This window comes from Doryrhamphus excisus, linkage group LG7 (assembly GCF_037039965.1).
Source record: "Doryrhamphus excisus strain RoL-2023G ecotype Guam linkage group LG7, RoL_Dexc_Guam_v1.1, whole genome shotgun sequence".
Lineage (NCBI taxonomy): Eukaryota > Metazoa > Chordata > Actinopteri > Syngnathiformes > Syngnathidae > Doryrhamphus > Doryrhamphus excisus.
Genome location: NC_136363.1, coordinates 9,399,998 through 9,426,126, shown reverse-complemented (window position 1 = coordinate 9,426,126; position 26,129 = coordinate 9,399,998). Strand labels below are relative to the sequence as shown.

The window sequence follows — 26,129 nt, the reverse complement described above, 5'->3', positions numbered from 1 at the left end:
AAAAGCGGTAGAAAATGAATGAAGCGAACTAGCTTGCTATGCTTGAAGTGGTGGCCATCTGTGTCCCTGCAGTGATCCCCGCAGTGGTGTAAACAAAGAATAGGAATGTAAAGGTGACTATAGGGGTGTTATTTTATGTCTGCAGATCTCTAATTATGGTAAAATTGTATTTGGAAAGTCATAAATGGCTTTTCTGTAGGAACATATTCCATTTATTAATATTGAATCCTACTTGGCAAAACTTCGCTTATCGTGGTCGGGCCTAGAACTATACCTAGAACCACGATAAACAAGGATCAGTGTGACACAAAAACCTGGTGACTGTAAGTGATGTTAATTGGAGAAATTGCATATTTATTTGTTTTTATTGTCATCAAATGTGCCATAAAGAATGCTTGCATGACTCTTCCAGACTTCCAGATCTAAAATAGGCCACCATGTTATCATAAATAGCACTTCAATGGTGAAATTAGAACACACGCACACGCACACGCACACGCGCACGCGCACGCGCACGCGCGCACACACACACACACACACACACACACACACACACACACACACACACACACACACACACACACACACACACAGCTACCAAGCATGTCAAGTTATATACGAATGTTTAATGAATAGCAAAAAGGATGGTAGCAAGGGGCACATTTAAATACATACTGCAGTTGGCTAGTTTCCAGGTAGAAAGCAATCATCGACATGATCCATCTGCTCTCCAGAGGAATGCTGCTTTAAAAGCTTCTATTAATACAATTCACATTCAAAACTACCTATCAAGCTAGGTAGTTGTTGGCACTAACTGTCCTTTGTCACTCTTATTTCAACATCTGCTTGGAATAAACAGGAGCAAAGTGTCCCACAGCGCCAACTAGGCAAATATACTGTATATATGTATATATGCATATACAGGATATAGACAAAAGTATTGGGGGTGAGGTGGGGGGGCAGGATGAGAGAAAACGGTTGGTTCTCACCTATTTGTGCATTTGTGAAACCTCCAATGTCAAACACGCCAAAAGCAGCACAATTTCCGCACAGAACCCGATCCTTCTGTCAGGATCGCCCCTGATTGCAAAGAGGAAAAAGTGTGATGATAACCATAGAACCAGAAATTGAACTTATTGCGACATAGACGTGTCCAGCAGCTTAGTCGAGTAAATGTAATGCATTTCAGTAAATAAATTACATTCCAAAATGAATTAAAGCAGGCTGAAATTACAGCCAATGCACTGCACCATTGTCCTTGGAGATACTGTCACCGTTGTCATCTGCAGTACCAAATACGGCTTGACAGAGCAATTGTGATGCTGGACACACAAAGTCAGCTCTTCCACAGCAAACTCACCCAACTGTGTCTTCATAGTCCAAAACGTCCTGCTTAGATGAAAACGTACCAGTCAGGGAGCTTAGATAGTGGTTAACATGTCTGCCTCACAGACTGAAGATTTGGGTTTGAATCTCTGTTGGAACATCTCCCATGCATATTCGGCTAAATCGGAGACTCTTTCATCTATACTGTATGTGCCCTGTGGTTGGCTGGCATCGGCTCCAGGGTGTATCCCGGCTCCATCTCATTCGCTCAACTTAAGGATGTGAAGCTAGATAGAAAAAGGATAAAGAAGTGAGTCTCCTTACTTTTGTCCATATAGTGTATATCTACAGTCTGCTCCGAAGCACTGCAAGACTGACTCGGCTAATTAGCTGTGCACTTCTGTACAAACGCTTGACTGCGCTCCTTGAGAGCTGCAGCCATTTAGCCAACAACTCTCTGGTTAGGCACTCGACACTCCTCAGCAGGTCTTTTACACTTGAGAGGTGAAAAAAAACACCCACAGAGCAAGATCCGGTGTCCGCCTGGCTGGGGTTTACTGTGTGTCTTCACAGTCCGATGTGGCCTCTGGTAATGACTTCAACATACAGAGCATGACCAATCAGTGCTGATGCCACTTTTGTGTATTCACACTTGAGTCTGTTTTTTTTTTTTCTCTCAAGGCATGACGGTCCCTTGTGACAGCGATCGGGTCATCTCGGTGTGAACAAAGTAGGTCTTCAGCTCCCCTTTGCCCTTTACGTTGATGATGCCTCGACACGAGCACATATAGCCCAGCATGGATAAGATCTCACTGGTCTCCTCTGTCACCTGGATGGACGGCAAAGCAGGCACGGAACAGGAGATGTACCCTATCTTTGTCTCAAACCGAATCGATAAGGTATCAATCTTTTTTTGATATCTACCCTTTAAATTTAGATTTAACTGTAGTTAAACAGCACCTGGATTTAAGAAGGACTTGAACAAACTGTACCTGCTAATCAAACATCATGGCATTACTACTACAGCAGCACTACTATCCGGAGAACCAGAGTATAGAGTGGAGGAAAGCACCTGATGTGCCCCAGCAAGGTGCACTGTATTCAGGCACACGCTCTGAGCAGCCGGTGTGACGCCACAGAGGTCTCTGCAAAACCTTTTGTCCCTTCCAAACACTGCGGCGCTGGCATTTCAGGCGGCTGATAAGGTGTGTGATTTTGGTACAACTACCACGCAAAATGTAAATGTTTGTTTATAAGTGAGGTCAGAGGAAGTTACAACAGGCCGTTAACATCATAGACAGGCCAAAAAAGGAGCCCTTCATTTTCATTATCTGAGCTATTTTTAATGTTATCAGATTAATGGGTCATAATTCTGATAATAATCATGCACCCCCACTTTCAACTACCTTTTTAATATATTTTTTTGCCTTGTTGACCACCCCCCAGAAGGGGTCTGTGACACCCGCTTATATTTCCTAACCTGGATTTTCCCGAGAACGCCTGTCGTCTCCATCCTGCTGGCCACGTTCACGCTGTTCCCCCAGATGTCGTACTGAGGCTTCTGGGCCCCAATGACCCCCGCAATGACTGGTCCATGATTTATCCCTCAAGAAAAAAAAACACACAAGTCAGATTTGAGGAAATGGAAAATGCACAGACAAAGTGTCCTCACCGATTCTCAGTCGGAAGTCATTGAAGGAATGTTTGTTGATGACGTCTAACTTGCCAACTAGTGCAAAGGCAAACTCCACCATAGTGCCTATGTGCATGTACTGCCTGTCATGTTCCTATAGGGATACAAAATACAGTAAATACATTTTACAGTACAGCACCGACCGAATAAAAGATTTATTCCAAGTATTCATTCATTCATTCATTTTCCACCGCTTATCCTCACGAGGGTTGCGGGGGGTGCTGGAGCCTATCCCAAGGCGTACACCCTGGACTGGTGGCCAGCCAATCACAGGGCACATATAGACAAACAACCATTCACACTCACATTCATACCTATGAACAATTTGGAGTCTGCAATTAACCTAGCATGTTTCTGGAATGTGGGAAGAAACCGGAGTACCCGGAGAAAACCCATGCATGCACGGGGAGAACATGCAAAGTCCACACAGAGATGGCCAAGGGTGGAATTGAACCCGGGTCTCCTAGCTGTGAGGTCTGCGCGCTAACCACACGACGCTGTGCAGCCTTATTCCCAGTATGTTAATTTTATGTATTTATTTGTACAGTTCACAGTTTAGATTAATAAAATCCTATTTTATTTGATTGACAAGGGGGGGCTTCCAAAGTGATTTGAGCCATACATCCATGTGTGAAGCTATAATTTTCCATGTGCACATGTGTAAAAAAAAACACCTGTGTGCACTCTGGTCCTGGTGTCACGTTGAGTCCGGTGGCCGCCATGTAGGTGCTCCCGATGGTCTTAATCTTCTCCACTCCACTGAACTTTGGCTTGGACAGCAACTGGCAAGGACAGACGGCGAGGGGGAGCAAAGGGTATTACGTGACATGAACAGAAACAGGAAGTCACAGCAGTTGCCAGGTTACTTCATCAAAATCCGCTATGATCTCATTGAGAAGACGGAGGCATTCCAGTCCTTCCTTGTTGACGTCCGATTCGGTGTAGAACTCTTTGAAGTCCGGGATGGAAGCGAACATCACGCACACAGAGTCGTACGACTGGTGGTAAAGATCCTGATGACAGATCGGAAGGTAAGACACGGGTGCTTTCAATCTAGAAGACGGCCTCATAGAAGAAGACCTCATTCTTCCAGTTGCGTCCCAGAAAGTGTTCGGCCACGTGGGCGGGCAGCACGTTCTCCAGTAGGACCCTGTTGAGGTTCTCCATGGTTTCGATCTCCTCACACTCCCGCTTGAACTTGTCCCTCCACAGGAAGTCCAACCTACAGTAATATTCATTCTGTTACAGGAGGACACAGAGTAAAGAGACACCTGCGTCATTCCCAAACAGCTACACACCAGGATGAAAATAAATATTCATGATTAAAACCAACGCCCCAAAGAGAAAGGATACAGAGGCGCCGCTTTCACTGCTCATGGAAACGGAAACTATTTTGCATAAACGACAGCAAAGATTTCTTGGTCTCCTTCATGCTTGGGGGAGTTTTGAACACATTTGTGCATGTCAGCAAGCGTCGCCTATCCGGATCAAAACCTCTCTGGAGTGTTTGTGCTGGGTTCCTCAACCCCCACCATCATTTTCCTCACATCTCTGAGAGCTCCAGGCTACCTGTGGGCAGGTCTCCGCAGTGTGTGTGTGTGTGTGTTAAAAGCCAACATGATATATGTGAGCAGAGCATATTTTTCCCTTGGGTTTGGCGAATGGCGCCAGTTTCATATATCGCTATAAACAGTGAAAAAATGATGACAGCCCATGAAGTCACTCTACTACCTCTGAACCGCTACACGCACATTTGTCAAAACATGCAGCCCGACTGTGTTACAAAAATACACCACATGATGACGCGGTTAGTAAACCCCAAATTGTGACCTTGTCAATGGATTGACTTGAAATTTCTCGCACAGCTCAATGTGCTCGACAAAAGATCCACTGTAACTTGACTGGGGTCTGACAAGCACAATCCATGTGTTGTGAAGAAGGTGGAACTTAGCGGTCTAAGTTAACCAACTGTCCGTAAGGCATCGACCATTTGTCCAACACGGGCAGATTGGCCATCGGGAGTACCAGGAGTTTTCCCACTGGGACGATCAATAATGGGCCGATTGACAGCCTTTTATTTCTTTTTTTATTTATGCTCTACCTTGGTAACTACGGTAATTAACTTGCTAGACACACAACACGTGCTGTGCGTAGGGGCCCGGAATACTGGGGAATGTTGGGGTCTATTTGGCACAAGGGGGGTGCATTCATGGAGCATCAAGCTTTACAAGCCTTCGTCATCAATGAAGAGAATACAATCACAGGATTCTCCTGTCAGGATTTTTGTGCAACCGGAGTCAACGTTTGATTTAGAAGTTCATAATGAAACTGGCTGCGACGTCTGTTCCGAGGAACATGTGGGTGGATGTCGGAGCCAGGAGTGCTGGGACATTGACGTGAGCCGTGCGACTGACAGAATTTAAAAATAATTTCTGAATGACACTGTTGTCTACACCTACGAGGACCCATCCCAGTAAAACACACCCATGTCATACACATGATGTCATACACATACAAATAAGATATGGCTCGCATTTTAAAAATTCCTAATTGTACTGTTCAGACTGACATGGAAACATAAGCTTACTGTGCTAATTAGCTCCACCTAGTGTTTAATCTAAGACGTACAAAACAGTTAAGCACATATTGTGTGTAGGCCATAGTAAATCATATTTTACAGTTTGATATGGGCAAGTTAAAAATGGATGACTGGCTTAAATTTGCCCGCGGGCTGTTGTTTGGACACACCTGTGCTAAGCTAACAAAAAGCAATCTAGCACCATCCGGAATGGCTGTTTGTCATCTATTCCCACAGTGTATTTCACCTCAATTCCAGGTAGGACAAACAAAAAGACAAAACCTTCCCCCTCCCATCTGTTCATAGTGACCCAAAATGAGGACATTCAAAGCTGTTTGGACCAACTGCAGCTCTCCGGAGAGAGCGTACATTTCTGGTTACGGATCCTCTGGAGGGAGTCCTCTCCATCTGTAACATCTGCTCTGTGGCCAGAGCTGATGGATAGTATGCCCAAAATAAAGGATAAATAAAACATGCGCATGTAAATCTGTGTCAGATGAGAATCTTTCCCTCGCCAAAGATGGAGGAAGGCACGCCACACTGGCACATTTAGTAGTAAGATGATCTGCCAGTCAAGCAATACACAATGCACTCTATGAACAACAGTTTTTTTCATCCCATTAATCAACCGGGGATGTGCAACTTGATGAAAGTTTGGGTTGGACGTTCCCTCAGCCCCTCTAGATACCTTTATGATGTCAAAGGACTACAAAGAACTGCTGACCTGTCTGGCTAACACCAGAAGTGTGATGAAGAAGATGAAGAGAGACACAGAGCCCATTGTCTTCAGGTCCTTCAGGACTCCGGGTCTAGTCAGGCAGCCAGAGAAAATCACGTTGAGCAGACTTACGTGCGGAAGTTACTTAGATGCAAAAGTCATCATTGAGTATTGGCTTTGCACGCGGGTCGGTTGCATGTTACCTATCCAGTGTTTCCGTGGGGTAAAGAGCTTTGCTAAAGCCGTCCAGCAGGGAGGCGTGCGTCTGGAGGATGATGATGTTGTAGATCACCACGGCAACCAGCATCACCACCATCTTGAGCTCGTAGTTGATCCTCAGGAACACAGAGCACGACACAAGGCCCAGGATACAGCAGTAGATAAAGTACTGTAAAGTACACAAACACGGTATCTATGCCAATGTGGATTGCCATTCTGACAACATATAAGACGACCAGACAGACAAAACCTTTTATGGTGTTTGTAGTTTGCAGTGGTGTAGAACTGCTATGCATGATACTGAGAGCTCTTTCATATACAGTAGCTATAAAAAGCAAGCAAAAATAATGCTGAAGTGGAAATGACCAAAATAGCTCTATAAATCAACTGTCAATCAAGTAATCATCAAAGCTATCTGTTGACACGGATGCAACTTTGTAAGCAACAAAGACGTGATTCAAGGGAGAAGGCCTCTTGTGTGCACATTTAAAATTCATCAGTCATTGAAACCAAAGCTTTGAACTATAAGAATTCCCCTGCATGTGAGGCACATGCCTGCCAGCATACTATACAGAGAACTTGGTGTCCTGATGACCTTTTGTGGAGAACATCACTCGACGTTATCCATGTATGGAATCTATGGTGAACTCACTGGGAGATAAAACCGCCTTTCTCCTGTGGGTTCAACCTGGAAGTCCAGCATGGTGTCATTGGTCATGTTCAGTTCAGGTGCGGCTGACGGCAAGGCTTCCTGAATGGATCTCCCAGGCTCCTCCACAAAGAACTAGAAGCAATTAGAATAAATAATGAGTCCAGGGACTGATGTATACAAATATTAGTAAATATTTTGTCATTAATTGCACTTATTGTATACAACACACACTAACTGGACACATTATAGGAGGAAGGATGTCCAACATTTCACTTAGGGATGCATACAGAAGAACTGTGGTCCCGGGGCCATTTGTGGCACATTGTGGAAATACAACTAACAGAAAAATTTTGTTAATGTTGTGGCATCATTGACATTTTGGCAAAATTTGTATCAAAGTGAAAGTTATGCTTGTGTATCTTTTCACCGTTTTTTTTTCTTACTTATTGGACTTACTTATGTTCTACTGCTGATTACTAAACAATGAAAAAAGGTAGAAACAAACTTTTTTTTCTGATCAGCGTCTAATCTTTCTTTTGGTGTATAAACGATGTCTATATAGCCCAAGAACACAATATTCTGTGTGCCTTGAAAAATCTGTCAAAATCATGGAAAATGGCTGAGATCGGTCAGATTTGTACTTGTGAAGGACGTCTCACCATATTGAAGACAGCCATCACCAGAATTAGAGCGGTGGTCGTCATGGTGAGGACCAGGCGCAGCCAGGGATTGTTGGTGACGATGATGCGGGAGGAAGTGTTCAACCAGGGGAAAGAGCACGCCGATCCCTTCCTTCCTTGCTAGGGACACATAAAAATCAACAACGATGCATCGGTTACTTCTACTGCAAGCTCAACGAGCACTGCTTTTATTGAGAAACACGCCAGGTGTTGAATCAATGCCCTTTGCAAACCCATTAAAAACGATCCCTCTCGCCTGCTCTCGACACTCATTCATAGTGACATCTAGGTCAAACCCCAAGGTTATTGATAACCATTTGTGGATTCGAGAGCGACCCACTTACAGGTGGACTATCGGCTCTTCGGAGAAGCAGCCAGAAGAGTGATGAGGTCTTAAGGGGGAAGAGGGTGTTTGGATTGGTCATAAAACATGCAAGACAGGTACCAGCTTGGAACTTCAAATGACCAAATCGGGATAATGAGAATGAGATGGTCAAGATTAAACCAGCATGTAAAACATGGTAGGACATCTGATAAAATAGCAGGGTACACCCTGGACTGGTCTCCAGCCAATCACAGGGCACATATAGATAAATAATCATTCACACTCACATTCATACCTATGGACAATTTGGAGGCTGTTATACCTCTAAAACGTATATACATGTAAAAAGTGTTTAACAAACAAAATATTAGGTAAATAAGCATCATTATAATATCAGTGTAAACTGATGCTTCAGATATATTTGGCTACATATGTCATAAATGTTGAACTCTCCTATTTCATTTATTTTAATAGCTGTAATTATATACAGTATAATACATACAGTTTCACAAACAATGGCGGCCATTTAGGAATGTCTTAGCAACTAACTCCATCTGTCATTGGGCATTTATTGGACATGCATGTTAAAATTTTAACCACAGCCCACAGGAGGCGCCACAAACAAGACAGGAAAATAGCAGCGTGGTCACTTTACATTCTCTGTTTAAGTACGATTGTGTGCGTTTTGCGGATAAATCCATGCTCACCCACCAGAACGTGACCAGCAAAACAAAGCACCAGGATCAGAGCCAACAGCAAGAAGGCCAAGCCAAAGGATATCCCCAGCACTGCAGTTCTGCAACACACACACACAGCAATAAATGTAATGAAGATTCCTAATGTATTCTGCCTGAGTCCTGCAATCGATGTAAGTAAGCATTTATCAGAATGTATTGGGGAGCGCTCTGTGTTTCTATAATGGATTTACTTGAACGCATCAGCGAGCCTGATTTAAGGATGTCTGTCATAAAGTGGATGATGTCACGGCTCCATCCTGCCACAAACAGACCAGAGGTTTCAAAAAATAAGAGCGAAGGAGGGCTGAATTAGAAAATCAATAGACTCTCAGATGCTGAATTACCCCTTTGGCCCGCCCAGGCAGCAAATTAGCATGACTCCCTCTCCTGTGCCGTTACAGCCCTGCCACACTTTGATTCACCTGATCTATAATCACCAGCAGGCATGGAGTCATTTCATCCTGGGGTCTGTATTTGAACATCCTGCCTAATGCTCTTTAATGAGTCGACTGGCGTCAAATAGCTTTCTCACATCAATCTGCTGCCACAGCTGAAGCTTGGCGACACTATGGCGACGGCGGTGATGGGGCGTGAACTCACTTGGGCAAGACGAGGACTTGCACTATGAATATGCAGGAGAATATGAGGCAGGCACACGTGATGTAGTACTTGAAGGCTGGTAAGGTGGTGGATCTGTACTGTGGGGAGAAGACCAAGATTGTAAATTAAGGACTGAATAAAACCCAGACGGCATGTGAAGCAAAACTAGACCTTGACTCATGTACGATACTTAAAAACTCTATCAATGAATGTAAAATCTCATGTATTATTATGCTATTATGACTGGGTCATATTCGCATACATCACTTGAGTTCTGTGACAATTTCGCTCCCAATTCTTCTGTCCATTTAATTACAACTGGGCACATCTGCCACATCACCCGAAAACAGATTCAACATCAATTGCTTCTTTTGGTTTTAATTTTCCGCACAGCTGTTGCATTCATGTGACCGTGAACAGGGACGTAAATGTGAAACATGAGGCCAAACCATTTCCAGGGGACCTCATTGAAATTCTACAGTTCAATCAAAACCCATTACATTTCAGTGACCAAATATGGTCCCACACATACGAGAGAGTGCCACACTGAACAGCCTCTTTCATGACTTACGCAGCTACCAATGCATTGCAATTGATTGGCTCCCCCTGAAAACAATGACAAAGGCTGTTTTATATGCACTGGCCTTACCTCGGTCTCCAGAGCTTTGTTGTGAAAAAACAACGAGATCCTCTGGATGTCCTCTGACTTCAGCCACTGTCTGGAGAGCAGAAGAGTTCTTACGAGAGCCACTGCACAGAAACTTCTGCAGGTTGGCATATCAACATGCTTATATAACATCTAGTGATGCAGTTTTCAAACCAATTTTGGAATCAACCGCAATATGCAGGTAAGCGGGTGGTATTTATTTTAAATGATGATGATGTAAGAAGGCGCTTACTTCTGTGAGTTGATGCCATCGATGGTGCGAATCATCCGCTCATTCAGTTCTTCCTCAAACCTCCTCCGCTGGGACTTGGACCTGGAAAAAAGGGGGGGGCTCGGTTAGACGTAGAAACTGAAAAGAGCGCACCGAAGATTGTAGCTCACCTCTCCCGTCGCTGAAAGTGGTAGTGCCCCATCGGAACATCCTGACAACAGGAATAATACGTTCACTGCTAACATCTGAATCAGTCTTATACAGAGTATCATAAATGCTCAAATTATCGCTGCGGCCTTTATTTGTATGAATTGGAATAAAAACATCAGGAGGTTTCCTACAGCCACAGATGTTAATGACAATTAGTATGGGGCGTTCATTAGAGCATTTATGGTATTTAATAGTAGCGGTGGGCCGCACTGTACTGACGGTAGTGGTGATCTTGCCGTTGTCTGTGCTCATGCTGTCGCGGTGGTGGAGGTTGGCGAATGGCTTGGCGGCGCCCCAGGACTCCAGGTAGCGAGTCATCCTCACCGACGCCCTCATCTTGCCGCCATCCAGAGACGGGCGAGAGCGCAAACCCAGCAGTGGGCTGTGTCTCTCAGTCTGAGCAACAAAAAAAGCACCAAAAGATTGATTAAAAAGATTAAAACAAAGTAGAAAATCAGTGTATATAAACAACAAAATCCTGAAATTGCTTGTGTAACCCTACTGGTCCTACCAGCCCCTCGTTCTCAAACCAGGGTCTTCATAATGAGCCTAAAAAGCCGGAGATGTCAACTCAATCGCCAGTGCGACTCCTAAGGTGTCAGGGAGCGAGGTTTTACCGCCTTACCTCCACGCATCCATAATGGCTGGCACCCGTTATATTCTTCTCTGTATCTGGCTTTGTCTATGCTTAGTCGCATCTCCCTGTCCTTCACCTGCTGTTTGTGACAGAGAGCTCAACTGCCATACAAAAAATTCCTATAAAAGATAAAAATTAAAGCCTTGTGGTTTAGTTTGTCCTACTTAATAATAGAATCAGAGAAGCCTTCCTGGAGGGTCCCTGGTGGTTTATTTTGACAGAAGATAAATGGTTGGTGTGACAGGCCTACTATGAAACACATTCCTATAGGAATGGAAATGGTTGCGCTAATGCCAGCAGGGCGCATTGACAGTGACATTCGATAACAATGACTGTGGAGACGACACATCCTGACAGCCAGTGCCCCGCATATATAGCCTTTATCCATTCAGAGCTTCTTGAAAATGTCATCAAACACCCCCGGCCTTTTTTGGTAATATCTGACAGGATATTGAAAGGCGATCCTCATAAATGTGAATGAAGGAGTGCAAAGTAGAAGGCTCGTCACATTATGTAAGGAGATGATATGCAATAAGAATTGGGTATTGTCGTCCCCAGCAGCTCAGGTCAGGTCAGGTTAGAGACATCCAGTTGATGACACCTGCAGGGATCCTACCTTGGGGTTGACGACCAGGTAGGTAACCACTCCATGTTCTTTCAAGTAAGAATCTCGACTCTGTCCGTCTCCAGGCTCCACCTTATAGGAGCCCTTCAAATGCTCCAGAGTGACTGATGAGATGTGGACCCTCCTGTGGAAGAGAAAGCACACTTTAGCTCGCATAGAATTGTAATTTCTAGCTTATGTAAGCACATGTTGTGGTATTGTTTTCCTTAAAACAATGATGGATGGTGATGCCAATGCTATTCCAGCTGATATTTTTCAAACTCCTGACAGCGGGGCCCAGTGAGACAATAGGCTGGCACTGGGTGTATAATGGTAGCATGTCTGTGTTTAACTACAGAACCAAGTTCTTCCATATGCCTAAGCGCCTCACCCTGGAACACCTCCCGCCTCCATGTGATTGGCCAGTGTCACGTCATGTGACCACACATCATATTGCCACTTGCGGAGGCCGATCACACCACACAGGACGTTCCCAGAGTGAACGCCGACGCGCATGTTAATGTCAACGCCTGTGGCGTCTCGAACCTTCCTGTACAAAGCAAGAAACACATTTAAAAGGTACAGTTCAACTTCATGATTGATGCGTTTCATTTAAAGTCATGTGAAAAGTTGTCTACTCATGAACCGCTAAACACAAAAGGGTGAACATTTCCCAAAACATGCACCTGCAACTGTGTTGCCTGTGCTATTGCTTTTCCCACGGATGGTGATGGCGCTGTTATTGAACCCTCTGAGCCACGGCTCCCCAAACACCTACTGTAACTTTAGGATGTTTAGCTGAACCGCCACAAAATTTTTTACACATCTGTAGGAGACCGACAAGCACATGCATGTAGAATTTGAGCAAGATCAATTGGGAAAATCATGGCCGCCATTAAGCAAAACCGGCTGAGCAATTTGCCATAAATCAGTGATGAATTGTCTGATCGTTATAAAACTTTTGCATGCTTGCATGTTTCCCCAAGCATTTTGTGCTGTATGTAAGGCATGATTTGGGTAATCAGATTGTGGTCAAAAACACTTGTTTGTGTGTGTGTGTGTGTGTGCGTGAATGCCACAGAATGTTTTCTAAGTTGTTGTTTCTAAATTGTTTAGAGCAGTGAGGCTTATCATAATGTATTCACATTTTGTTTACTGGAGAGTTCAAACACAACTAAAACTAACTTTGGCTTTCTTCCTACTCTGACGAGCATGTGTTTGTGTGTGTTTGTGTGTGTGTGTGTGTCAGAGAGGAAGCGAGAGAGAGAGAAACTGATGAGAGAGAGATTTGGTATTTTACTTGATTGCCTCACACATATCCAGGCCCATCTTCACACAGTTCCTGGCGTGGTGAGGCAGTGATTCCGGCAGGCCCGACACACAATAATAACAATCTCCCAGGATCTTAATTCGCATGCACTCGTTTTCCTAGAGGAGAGAGAGAATATGTAAGAATGGTTTGTTCGAGATACAGTAAATGTCGATTATTTTTCTCCTCCTCTGGACACAAGTACAGCATCAAGGCCAACATCATGCACCCACTCACATAACACATTAGTCCGCGTTCCACATGTGGGATGTGTAACAGCTCGTGGCTGGACTGGTTTATATAACAGCACAGCTCCGTCCACCAGCGGGCACAAAGCCGGACTTGAGAGTAAAAAAGAGCCACAAGAACCAGCGGATACGCTGCCAAACTTCGAGTCTTTGGGGGTCCGAGAAAGACCGCAGGACAGGGTGAAGAGTTATTGATTGACCTTCATTTGATGGACAGCGCAAGACAGACATTCTCCTTGTTATTTATAATTACCCAGATTGTTCTCACAGGAACAGCAACACAGAACTTCTTGCCTTACTGGTGTTTTATTTCCTAACAAGGGCACACGGGGAGCAACATAGTAAATGCGATGTGCCTTTGGAGAACATTTCTACTTCCTTTTAATTCTAAAATACATGAAAACCTGATTTGACAAGATTGAACAGAAATATATACATATGTTCACTTTGGGTAAAACTTGATTTGGACATCAATCAGTGGTGTACAATGTCTGACCTGGGGGAATTTGTGTTGTTTTCTTGGTTTACAGCTAGTTTTAAAAAATGGCCTGCATTGCCAGAACATAATTTAAAATGTATGTGGTGGCCTCTATTTTGTATAAAAGACTACCTACCCATCTGAATGACTGTGTTCGTCAAAAAAAATAAAAAAATTGAGAAAAATAGTGCAAAGATCCATAAGGATCGGCGAGCATGATTTTTATGACTTTACCTTTGCTATCTGGTCAAACTTGCCAAAGAGTTCATTCAGCATGTGCACAAGCTCCCCTGGAGCACAGTCGCTGGCCAGCCTGGTGAAGCCCACGATGTCAGCGTACAGAATACTGCGGGAATAAGCACCAAAGTTAACAAGTTAACAAGGGAGGGCATCATGCTCTGATTCAGAACATCACAGTAACATTTAAAATTAATGTTTCCCCTCAATGAACTGCAGGTCCCCAGTGCGGGTAGCACTCATGTAGCCTCAAATTATCACACTACAACTGCTATGCCTTATGCAACTGTGGTTGTAAAAGGCTGTTTTGAATGTTTTGTTTTTTTCCCCAAGACACTGCACATCTAACCTGACTTGAAGACCACTTCAGGATATTGTCTTATTGTTTTGAACATCAGGTTTCTAGAGGACATTCCTTGGAGTGCCACTCGTGATAAGCCCAAACAAATTACTGTACTCGGCTCGGCTTTCTTCCATCGACCGGTGATGAGGAGGTAGGGGGGTGTCATTTTACAAAGTGACCTCAGAGTACAACGGAGAAGGATTAACTCTGAATTGAAATTGCCCACGCCAACAATAGAAATAAGAAGATTGGATGCGGGGAGTGCAGGGAAGAGAGGCAGAAAGAGAAGAAATAAACGACACCATAGAAGATGAGAGGAGGTTGAGGATGAGGAGCAATGAGGGGGAGGTAGAACGTCACAAAAAGAAAGTCACCTGACGTTGGTGTGCCGCTGCACGTAGAGGTTGTGGAAGTTGTTGGTGCTCTCCGTTCGACCAAAGTTTGGTCCCTGGAGACGCTGGATGATCTCGGCTTTCATGACTCGGGCGATGTGAGACGGTAACAGAGACAAGAGCAAACGCTCCTGGAGAGGAACAGTGAGTAAGGAAGGGAAAGCATATCACATAATTGTGTTTTACAGTTTGGACAAGCTTAGCTAAATTACAGGCATCCAACACCCCACTTTGCACTTTTTTGGGAGGGGGACACTGCCTCATACCTATTGTGTAATCACTAAAAGCGCTATTTTTTTCCATGCACATTAGGTGTTTCAGGCTGATTTTCCAACACGTGTGGGAGTGTGTGTGTGTGTGTGTGTTACAGAGACGGAGTAGCCGCCTGAGGGGGTGTGACTCATAAATGCAGCTCAGAGCACAGAGGGTCATTACACTGTTCACACACTGTGGACTCATTTCCTAAAACACAGCAGAAAATTAACAAGATGGAGAGGTCGTGGGGCGCTGGGCTGCACCAAAAATAGAAAACTTCAGCACCCTGCTCCACTCCACTCCGCTGAGTGCCCAACACGTTTGATAAATGAAGCCAAGTGGTATTTATTCAGTCTCAGGGCTCACCTCCTTCACTGATTTCATTCATTTGCAATATTCACGACCGATTATCATCACCCCAACAGATAAATACTCAAACAGCATTCATACAAATATTCATAGCTAATCCCAATTGACTGAAGACTCAATTAATAATCCAAGCTGTTATTTGTTATTTCCCGGGCTGAAATGAATGGCGAATGTCAAGATATTAATGTCAAGCAAATGTCACTGCATAATGCACAGACTATGTGTTGCCAACTCAGCAGCCGGGAGCTGGGAAATATTTTAGAAATGAAGCAGAATGGGTTAGAATTAAACAGTACCCCCCCCCCCACCATTTCAGTCGCCGTTTCATTATGTCTTCTCGGGGATGAAACTTGGATAGACTTTAGAGTGGTCAGTGTACAGTACATGGGAGCCTGTGTAGCAGTATACACAACACACAGAAATAGCATGATAGCAATAATAGCAATAATACGTGAGTGCTGCCAGTAATGTGGAGCTGCGGTTCATTGAGATTCTGAATTGTTGATACCCTCTCTTGGGAAAAACTGGGCTGCATGGCAGTTTTGTAACATCATCACGAGCCCAGACGAGAGCTGACACTCTGAGGAGGTGAAGTTGATGGAGCGACCAAGTACATCTCCAGATTTGAACCCAAATGAGCAGCTGTGTGGCCGCACAGGTGCGCAACATGTCTAACATCCACCGGCGATCATCATGGAGGATGGAAGAGGATTTCACTAACAACCTGTGCATCTGGTGGAGCCCATGCCCAAGAGTATATATTGACATGCAGTATTTAATGACACTTTGGACACAACAGTGGCATAATCTATACTACTCTAAATTATATGTGTAAGAAAGTGTGGAGAAGTGTGTTTTTTTACCTGTTGGTGCTTCTCAAATTCCAGTTTAATGGGGGACTTGATGCAGTTACAGGTGTCCTGGTAGGTCTGCCTGAGGGCCAGGTCCATCAGGTGCTTGTGGTACGCCCCCGCGAGATTACCACAGGTGAAGATGATCACATTGGCGAGGATCTGCATCCAGTATATTGCCCACATGGAGAACATGGCATTTAAAAATGCGTACGAAGGTGACGCGTGTTTTCCCGCTATCGAGCGCCTGCCATTTACGCCTACATTATTACCTTGTAAAACCAGATAAGAGCGTGCACTTCAGCCGTGCTTTTCCACCACTGTGTCAACCTCAGGCTCTTTAAAATGTGGCCTTGCATATCAATAGCTTGTCTTTTGCTTCTCTACCCAAAGGCTTCTTTGGACATGTTTTATTGTGAGTGTGTGAGCATCATTGTGCAAGTCTTTCCGTGCGTGACGTCTAACTTCAGATCCTTTATGTGGCATGTCGTGTATTTATAGGGACAATTACACCATTTACCCGCACGCCCTTTGTCTGTGGCGAAGCTGAAGCGGACATAATTTGCAACTATGTTATACAAAGTGCCTGAAGCTGCACAATACGTACAGTCCAAAATGTCACACTCATTAATTATTCAATTAAGGTGTGGTTTAGAGTCCTGACTTCATCCTCAGTCTTGCAAACACGTTCAACTGAAAATGGCCTTTATAATCGCATCATCTCCAATTGACCTGCACGGGAGGGTCAGCGTGTGCAATTAGCATCTCACCTGCCAGACCAGAGGCTCCAAGTCCGTGGCGGCCGAGGCCAAGCAGACGCTGAGGGTGACAGTGTGTGACAAGCAGGTGATGGCACTGGCGATAATGGCCGCTCTCATGGAGAAGGGCAGCATGGTGTACACCACGAAAACGATGAAGAGGAAGAAGGAGACCTGAGAATAGAGAGATTGATTAATTGATAAATTCAGTCTAAAATTAATACAATGCAATACATATCAAATAGATTCACAATACAAATCAAGTCAATAAATCATCAGGATAATGATTATGAAATGTCTTAAATTAAACTAAATACATTTCTGAAATATTTGTTGCATTCAAATCTCGGATTGTGTAAATATTTGGGGCGTGCTATCAAAGTGTGACTTGTGACATTGTCCTTGCCGACTTCCTCTGTCGTGACCTCGACACTTCCTGTTGTGCTGGTTGCACACCCAAACATGACAGTTTCAACTGTGCACACCAGATGAACTCCGACCTTCCTGCCTGTCTGTTGCTTTCCTGTGTCTTTCAGCATCTCAGAAAAAAAGAGTCTTGCTGAAGAGCGACAGGGCAGGACCCCCGTTGTTGCATCCCTCTGAAGTATTTTTGTCTGTGAAAGGGAGTAGAAGTGATTGCTCCTACTTTGACTGTGTTGTGTTTTATCAATCCTCCGATACCAAAGATAAGTGTTTGATTGACTGAACTGCTTCTCCAACACATATCGAGAGAAAGCGGTGTTACGTGCAGGCTCAGACTTTGTTACCAAGGGAACCGGCACCGCTGAGAAGGCTGACATGAGAGCAGCGGTGGTGTTTGGGGTGGGGAGGGTGGGGGGGTTCCTGCAGATTGAGAGTGTGGTGTCCAGTCATTTCAGTGGAATTGACATTGGCAGGCCAATTTCAGGTGCGTCACCTGCCTCCGTCAGCCGCGCTGGCTAGCCAGGCGTACTTCATCTCTGCCGCACACCCGACCTGAATGCTAATACTCCCTCAAACACCTCGAGATGGGAGCTGCAGCAGCCATCACCTGGCTTCAGCTGCCTTGATTACTACCGCCTCCGCTCTCAACTCCTCTGATCACACAAACCCGGGCTGAGGTTTCATTCATTCAGTACTGCTCTCCTACCTCCACAACAGGGATATGCACAAACAGAATGATGTGGGAACAAATTCCCTTACTAAAACCCTGTTTCCACAAAGTGGCATGCTTGGGATGGTAAATTTGGTATTTATAAGGGTCACAAAAGAACAACAATGGAGAACCTTATAACAACTCAGAACATCACAGGGTATGGATCACATTGCAGGTAGCACCCTCAACAAATGTTATTAATTTAATTTAAATATAAAGTCCAACTTCCGGGCGGCACGGCAGTCGAGTGGTTAGCGCGCAGACCTCACAGCTAGGAGACCAGGGTTCAATTCCACCCTCGGCCATCTCTGTGTGGAGTTTGCATGTTCTCCCCGTGCATGCGTGGGTTTTCTCCGGGTACTCCGGTTTCCTCCCACATTCCAAAAACATGCTAGGTTAACTGGCCACTCCAAATTGTCCATAGGTATGAATGTGAGTGTGAATGGTTGTTTGTCTATATGTGCCCTGTGATTGGCTGGCCACCAGTCCAGGGTGTACCCCGCCTCTTGCCCAAAGACAGCTGGGATAGGCTCCAGCACCCCCGCGACCCTCGTGAGGAAAAAGCGGTAGAAAATGAATGAATGACTTGAGTCCAACTTCCACCAATACTGGACTTACGGTCTAAAACGGACCTTCTCTTGGAGATGAGTAAAGTATCTACATATCCCGAGCCAGTAACCCACACAAGTGGGCATTATGGATTATTTCGTAGATGGTACCCAAAACAGAGGGTTGCCAGTGGTACGGCATAAACCAATTAATAATTCTGTGTGCTTTCCAAACTTGCGTGGGAGTGAGGCTACATTTAAAATCGGGCCAGGTAATTGTGACAACATGGAGTCACGCTCCTTTGAGAGAGACACAGGGCCTTTGGAGAAATTGAATAAAGCCCAGGCTAAAAGGTTAACGCATCTCAATGGGGGCTTGCAAGTGGACAATGACGAACTCTGGCATTCCTCTGACTCCTGAGTCTGACAGGCTTGTCTGCATGTGTGTGTATGGGATGGTAAGGCTCTCTTTTACTCCCCCACCCCCTTCAAACCTTTGCTGTTATTAGCTCTGTGGGCTCCACTCATCACAATCCTGGCAAACCGCTGAGAGGGAGCTGCAATTTCACTTTCTGTACTCCCTCACTCCAGTCCTTTTTCTTTTTTTCATCGGATGATCGGCAGTGACATTTGGCTTCCCAGAAAAGTGGACGCTCCATATTCTCACGCCGACCAGGTGTCCCGATACTTTTGCTCATGCAATATCAATGGATCGTGGGGGAGAGAGAGAGCGAGAGAGAGAGAGAGCGAGAGAGAGAGGTATGAAGCAGCTATGGGGTGCTTAATAATTCAAATTGATTATGCTCTCACAGGTGGCTGATGACAAAAATATCCCCCGTCTAAGAGGGAGGGAGGAAGGAATTGTCATGTGGGGAGGGGAGGAAGGGCGGGGCTGTCGGGGTGGTGGGCGACTCGCGAGGACGAGGCAGGTGGGGAGAGAATGGGATTTGATGAATACGTGGAGACAAGGCGCTACATGGAGAAAATAGGATTCCTGAGACGTGGAGCGAGGAGGAGTCAGGCACTGAGGACAAATGTGTCTGACTGCGTGCATCAGACCTAATTAACACTTGTCACGTGTGTAATTTATTTACGTCGACCAACACACACACATGTGGCATCAGACTGCTGCGTAAAAAGCGTGACGTGTGTGATGGGCTTATTTAGTAGGCAGGTGTCTAAGAAGCATAAAGATGTCTATATAATGACAGCTGACAGTTTTATCGCAACTTGCCTTTGCTGTTGCTCTTATCGGTCATGTATTGAAATTGCTCTTGTTGTGTGCGTACCTGGTCCCAGGGGCTGAGTATCCCTCCTGAGAACATGAACAGGTAACCCATGGTGACCAGACACGCCCATATTAGGAGAGAGAAGAGTCGGAGCATCCGCTTGAAGACAGACTCGATGCAGACCAGGATGAAGATGGACAGGAAGAGGAAAAGGGCCGTGGGCACGGTGATGAGAAAGGTCAGGTGGTCCTCCGTATTCTGAGAAGGATGGCAAAGGTTACAGGTTGAATGCTTTTCAATCATAACATTCATTTGATTTTTGTTCCCCTTCACCACCAAAGATGACCCATATGCAAACAAGCTTCATTTACCTCCTGAAGCCTCATCAACATGCATAACATGCTAGAGTGTTCTGCTTTTTCTTTGGCTTATTCCGAAAGAAGGAGCAGGTGTTACGTATGACTGAAGTTTTTGTGTCGTCCAAGAGTGACTTCAGATGCCCTACAGCTCAGACGTGACGTCGATAGAGACAACAACAAATCAGGAGAGAGACCGACAAGGTGTGTGATGAAGGAATTATGAGCCAATTGTGAAGAGGATGGCGATTAATATGTTTCTGGTAGACTACTGTTTAGCTAGTCATGTTACATGGACTGTTTGCTGCTGATTGGAAAAATGCTTTTATTAAATGAAAAGTTTTTTTTAAATCTGTGTACTACAGTTGGCATGTTATGACTTTTGTTCTCATTCAATTCAGTGGGATGCCGGTACATCCTATTGGGTGTTCAAAAACAGACGGCGTTCAAACTCCATCCCACTAAATTGTCTTTCCACACACTTTCACTGCAGCTTGTTCACCTTAATCCTGACAACCAATGCCGAACTAAAAGCCTTATCCATATACTTTAGTGGGGCAGCGCTCGCTATCTTTGCATGCTAACGAGGACAGTCGGTCCTCGCAGGGACGGAGGCACAATATGACACAAACAGATGAACAGACGGCGTGCAGATCGGCAAACACACAGAGCGTCTGAGCCTAGAGAATGTGCTACAGCATCACTTCTACGCTGGCATGGTCAAAGTCAGCGTTTTGACACTGTCAACACACACACACACACACACACACACACACACACACAGGCACACATGCACACGCGTCCAATTAATGCACTGAATCGTCCCTTAAAATAAGCAATTGCATGTCCGCAATTAGAAGGTCTCGGTCAAGGAGACGTCTGGTACGCCTCTAATGACTCATTTGAGAATGGACCGGCTTGTTGAGAAAAGCAGAGCATCCTGGGCCAAAGAGAGAGTATAAAGTGTAGCTGAGGTAGTGTGAGTCACGGTCTGGCACGGGGGTCCTGTGGGATACGACGGCCGACGCCACAGCAGTGCACAATAGAGCCCTGATAAGGATGTAAGTAAGGCTGCATGCTTGCACAAAAAAATCAGCTATTTGTGGTAACATGTTCACTTTGTATGTTTCACACTCAAGCCAATAGGAGCTTTTAAAAAGCCATTTTCCTTCCCAGTGTGGCAGAGAGGGATGAAATTGCCTGTCTGTTATAATATATTGTGTTCCCAGCCAGAACAATTAACTCCCTTTTTAACCCACTCTGCCTTATGCAGCTATTATACTGCAGCCGCATGATGGGATGAAAAGATGTGCGACTAATGCGATTATTATTCACAGTTAGTCCACACAAATATAGCAAATGCGCTGTGTCAGAAGGCGCCATCTTTGCACTTTTGAAATTTTGGTTTTGTGAACAGGCTTTGAAAGCATTAAAAACAAACTTTAATACCAAAATCTCCTTGGTGTTAACTTGAGTGCTTTTGTTGACAATTGCGAAAGAGGTTGAAAGACCATCACTATCAAGTACCAGTGTTGATGGCTGCATGAACTATCCTCTAGCGACTTCGTCCCCAAATGTCACCAAAATGGACAACAACGTCTTTGTGACAGTGCTCGCTTTTTGTTTTTCTGCAAATGCTATGCCGGCACCACCTCAGGGGATCATTTCAACTGGGACATCAGACTTGTACATCAGTTCCAAGAGCGGCAATAAGACAAAATGATGATATTATGAACACAATGTGTGAAAATCTAGGCATGCCATCATTATTAGGCTGCAGGGGTCCCAGGTTACAGTAACTAGTATAGTAAGGGTACTGTTCTGGTTTTCTATGACGTTGATTGCATGTATTGTCAGAGAAGTGAAATAAGGTACCACCAACAAAGACAACCTAGGACAGGGCGGGTCCAAAGTGCTGACCAGGGGCCATTTGCGGCATTATTGGCAAGCGGCACAGAAATACAGCAAAACGACAAATGGGAAAAATTGAATAAAAAGACAAACTGTCAGGAGAAGAAGCTGAAATGTTAATACTAATAAAAATACAAAATTTTAAAAATATATATTATACTGTATACCTCACACAAAACTATCATGGAAATTTGGTACACACCTTTTGGGGACTGACAAGCACATGTGTACGATTCTAAGATGCTTCGGATATCTGTGATCACATGGATGTCTCCCAAAGGATAGGGGACGCCACAAATGTCATTTTATTCACTGTGTTCATGAAAATGTCGCCAAGATGGAATGAAATCATATGTGGATGCTGTAAATCAATATTAACAAAATCTTTAAGCTTGCTAATGATCGCAAACCATTTGAAATATGAACCTGCAGCCAATAACGCAACATCGTGCTGTAATAATCAATGGTGAAAATGCAGCGTTGCAGTGTTGTATTGAATCATATATTGATCTCCATGAAGTCTGCTATAGAAGCCACAAGCGTAAATAAGCTTGCTTAACCCCACCTAAAGAAATCTAAATTCCATTTTTACCCCCCCTGAAAACTGTAGATAAGCTTAAGAAGGAAACGAGAGACTTCCTCAGACAAACACACCCAAACAGTAACAAACCCGTACAAGACTTTGTACAGTGTGGGTGGAGGACCCTCCATCACCATCAAGTCCACATTCAGTCACTCACAGCTCTAATCTGCTGGGAAAGATAAAGGCGTTCCTTCATTTTAGGAGCCTTAGTGCTGCTTTGGTGAGCCCAACGCTTACAACAACATCCTCGTCCCCTCCAATGCGCCACTGCATTTATTCCTGCTATTCTTCTTTGTCCCAATAAAATACACGCCTGGCTGGCGACACTTGCATATGGTTCTTGCATATGTCTTTGGATGGCAACAAATTGGAAAAGTAATGAGTAACCCTGTACACGTGCAGGGGAAATAAATTGACTGACAAGGGGAGGCCATGGAATCTATTGATTGGTCTTAAATACAAGCAAGGTGATTGATTGCGGCTTTCAAGGAACACAACGATTATGGCGAAATGAAAGGAAGAATACCTCCATGATGACGCTGAAGAAACCAAATGATCATAAATAATAACAAGTACACATGCCTTTGTGTGCCATTTATGAAATCAAAAAACAGCAGCACTTCACTTACAATGGCGTGTGTTTATGGTCCAAACAATAGTCTTCACTTGACAAAAGCACCGCCGCCTGCGCAACCCTGAACTGCACTCTCATCCCGCTCTTGATCCACTTGGCGAACCCACCGTTGTGATTTTTAAAGTGGCGCTTCACACCCTCTTATGTTGCCGCATATAATTAAACGCAAAAAATAACATTACAAAGAAAAACAATAGAACATGAATCGCCTATGTAGGCTATGTGCATACAGAGAGCTTGCCCACATCTGGAGAGTATCTTTATTCTTATACATTTTGCTGCTGTTTTTTTCTTGTTTTTAATGGGCTTTTAATGAACTGAATGTAATTAAGGGATGTGTTTGTGTAAGCTATCCTATCGCTGCTACTCCTGAACGGCTCCACACTAAAAGGTGCAAATTTGTGAAAACGTGCACACTAACTGTGTTGCCGGTGCTGTTATTTTTCTTTTCAAATACACCACATGGTGGCGCCGATTTCCAAAGTTCCACCCCAGATGTCGTCTTGACTTGAAATTTCTCACACAGCACAGTGCACTCTACAAAGCAGCCACTGTAACTTGATGCCGTTTCGGCCAATCACCACAAAGTTTGGCACACACCTTCAGGGGACTGCCAAGCACGATTATAGTCATCTCTTGCCACTTGGCGCTTCAAATATTGTGGTTTTACAAAATATATTAATGAATAATCATCAAATTTTCATGGTTGACTACAGCCTTTTAGTCAAGAAATGTGAATATTTAAGCAAATTATACATATTTCTTGCCTAGAGTCAGCATTTTCAAAACCCCCAAAAAGGCTAAATGAACTAAAATAAAAATACAAGGCATTAAGAAAACATGTGATGATATGTAGTATTGTACTTTGGTCACAAGGTTTCAGTAATGTTACATTAATGATGACAATAGTTACGACAGGAAATGAAAAAACAACAAGGAGCTCACTCAATGCTAATATATCGTATTCTCTCTTATGTCTACTATATTGGGTAATGTGACTGTAAAGGTGACTATAGGGGTGTTATTTCATGTCTAGTGGGCTCTAATAATGTTAAATATATATATGTCAAAGGTTATAAAGGTTTTCTGTGCTGTAACTCCAAAAATATTGCATTCATAAATATTCATTCATCCAACCATCTATTTTCTATGCCGCTTGTCCTCATTTGGGTATGCTGGAGTCTATCCCAGCTGACTTTGAGCAAAAGGCGGGGTACACCCTGGACGGATCGCCCGCCAATCACAGGGCACTACTCTGCTCTGTATTAAGTATATACTACAAATATATACAATACAGCGTTTCCTTCAAAACATTCTTGCTCAAAAAGAGAGAACCCATATTATTGTCACTGAAATATCACTGAATAATAAATAACTGAGTAAGAAATCAATAATTAAAACAATGTAGTGCGCTCTTCAGGGCACGGGTTTGATTCCGGGCCAGGCTTAGGCTTGCGTCAGGATGCAATTCCTGAGCCTAAGCCTCGCTCCCCTGACAGGGAAACAGCGGAAGTGGGGAAAAGAAAACATTAGATGTATTATATTATTATATAATCCATACAGCAAATATTTTATTTTACATTATTTTTGTTGTACTTCATTAATTTAAAAATAAATTATCATGTTTTTTGTTTGTGCAAGTCTCAAAGCACAACAATCAAGTGTAAGAAACATATTTTTTAAATTGCTGATATTTGAAATAGCTGAAAGTCATCAACAGTAAACATCAAGAAGAACAAACAATCCAACAAAAATGAAATTAACTGGCGATGGTGAAGGCAACCAAGTGGAGGCAGGAATAGTGAAAAGTTGCCACTAAGACTTCCAAATGAAAAGTATGCATGCCAAAACATTTCCTGTCTGGCGCCAGCAGCCACGCTCACTCACCAGTCCCGAGGCGAAGAAGACCACCAGCAGCGCCAGGCAGGTTCCCATGACGATGAGCAGCAGGAAGACGATGAGCGGATGCTGCTGGCTCATCCTGTAGTAGGACTCGTACAGCCAGTCCTGGGGCTTCTCCCCTTCCATGCATGCCTCCCCTTGGAAGCCCGGGCAGCCCTCTCCCCCGAGGCTGTCCGGCCCCTCGCCGCTCTCACCTCCATCGCTCTTCTCCAGCAGGTAGCGTCCGCGGGTCCACAGAGCCTCCTCCCACATGGGTAGACTGCTCTCCTTCCAGAAAAAGTTTGCTGAAATGTGACGGATGGATGGCTGAGTGGAAGATGCCAGCACTTCCTCCCCATGCAGGCTCACCTCACATCTTCTCAGGTCAGCATCATAAGGGTCTTTTTTTTGGAGAGGGGGGGGCGGGGGTTGTTTTGCGTCTAAAGTGGCTCAGCTCTGGGAGGCAGCATGCCGATCGGACGAAGTGCAGATGAGGACTGGGAGGCAGTGAATGTGTAGAGCGGGGAGGGAGTGTGTGAAAGGAGAGAGGGTGTGTACAAATGTGCTGGGGAGAGATAGTGTGTGTGTGTGTGTGGGGGGGGGGGCACAGAAACAGAAGATGGTGTGAAGTTGGAAGAGGAGGGAATAGAAAAATGACTGTGTGTGTAAAAAGCCCATTGAAAGTGACTGGTGTGTGAGAAGGGTTGTAGCAGCAGGACTAGTGTGGCGAGAAAAGGGAATAAAATGTCAACTAA

The 26,129-nt window shown here is 44.4% G+C and overlaps 1 protein-coding gene across 1 annotated transcript; it reads right to left on the bottom strand.

Moving 5' to 3' along the window:
* Positions 1–606: 606 nt before the first annotated feature.
* On the bottom strand, positions 607–26,129 carry adcy2b (adenylate cyclase 2b (brain)). Its single transcript, XM_058046403.2, has 25 exons — positions 25,381–26,129; positions 20,070–20,267; positions 17,110–17,271; positions 16,352–16,501; positions 14,847–14,995; positions 14,127–14,238; positions 13,158–13,285; positions 12,249–12,407; positions 11,870–12,002; positions 10,836–11,012; positions 10,577–10,617; positions 10,428–10,508; positions 10,178–10,247; positions 9,529–9,626; positions 8,903–8,987; positions 7,846–7,986; positions 7,187–7,318; positions 6,519–6,703; positions 6,322–6,406; positions 4,100–4,258; positions 3,886–4,032; positions 3,694–3,801; positions 2,999–3,113; positions 2,807–2,931; positions 607–2,155 (listed from the first exon to the last, which is right to left on the bottom strand). The coding sequence occupies exons 1-25, from the start codon at positions 25,645–25,647 to the stop codon at positions 2,003–2,005; spliced, it is 3,360 nt and encodes a 1,119-aa protein (XP_057902386.2). The 5' UTR covers positions 25,648–26,129; the 3' UTR covers positions 607–2,002.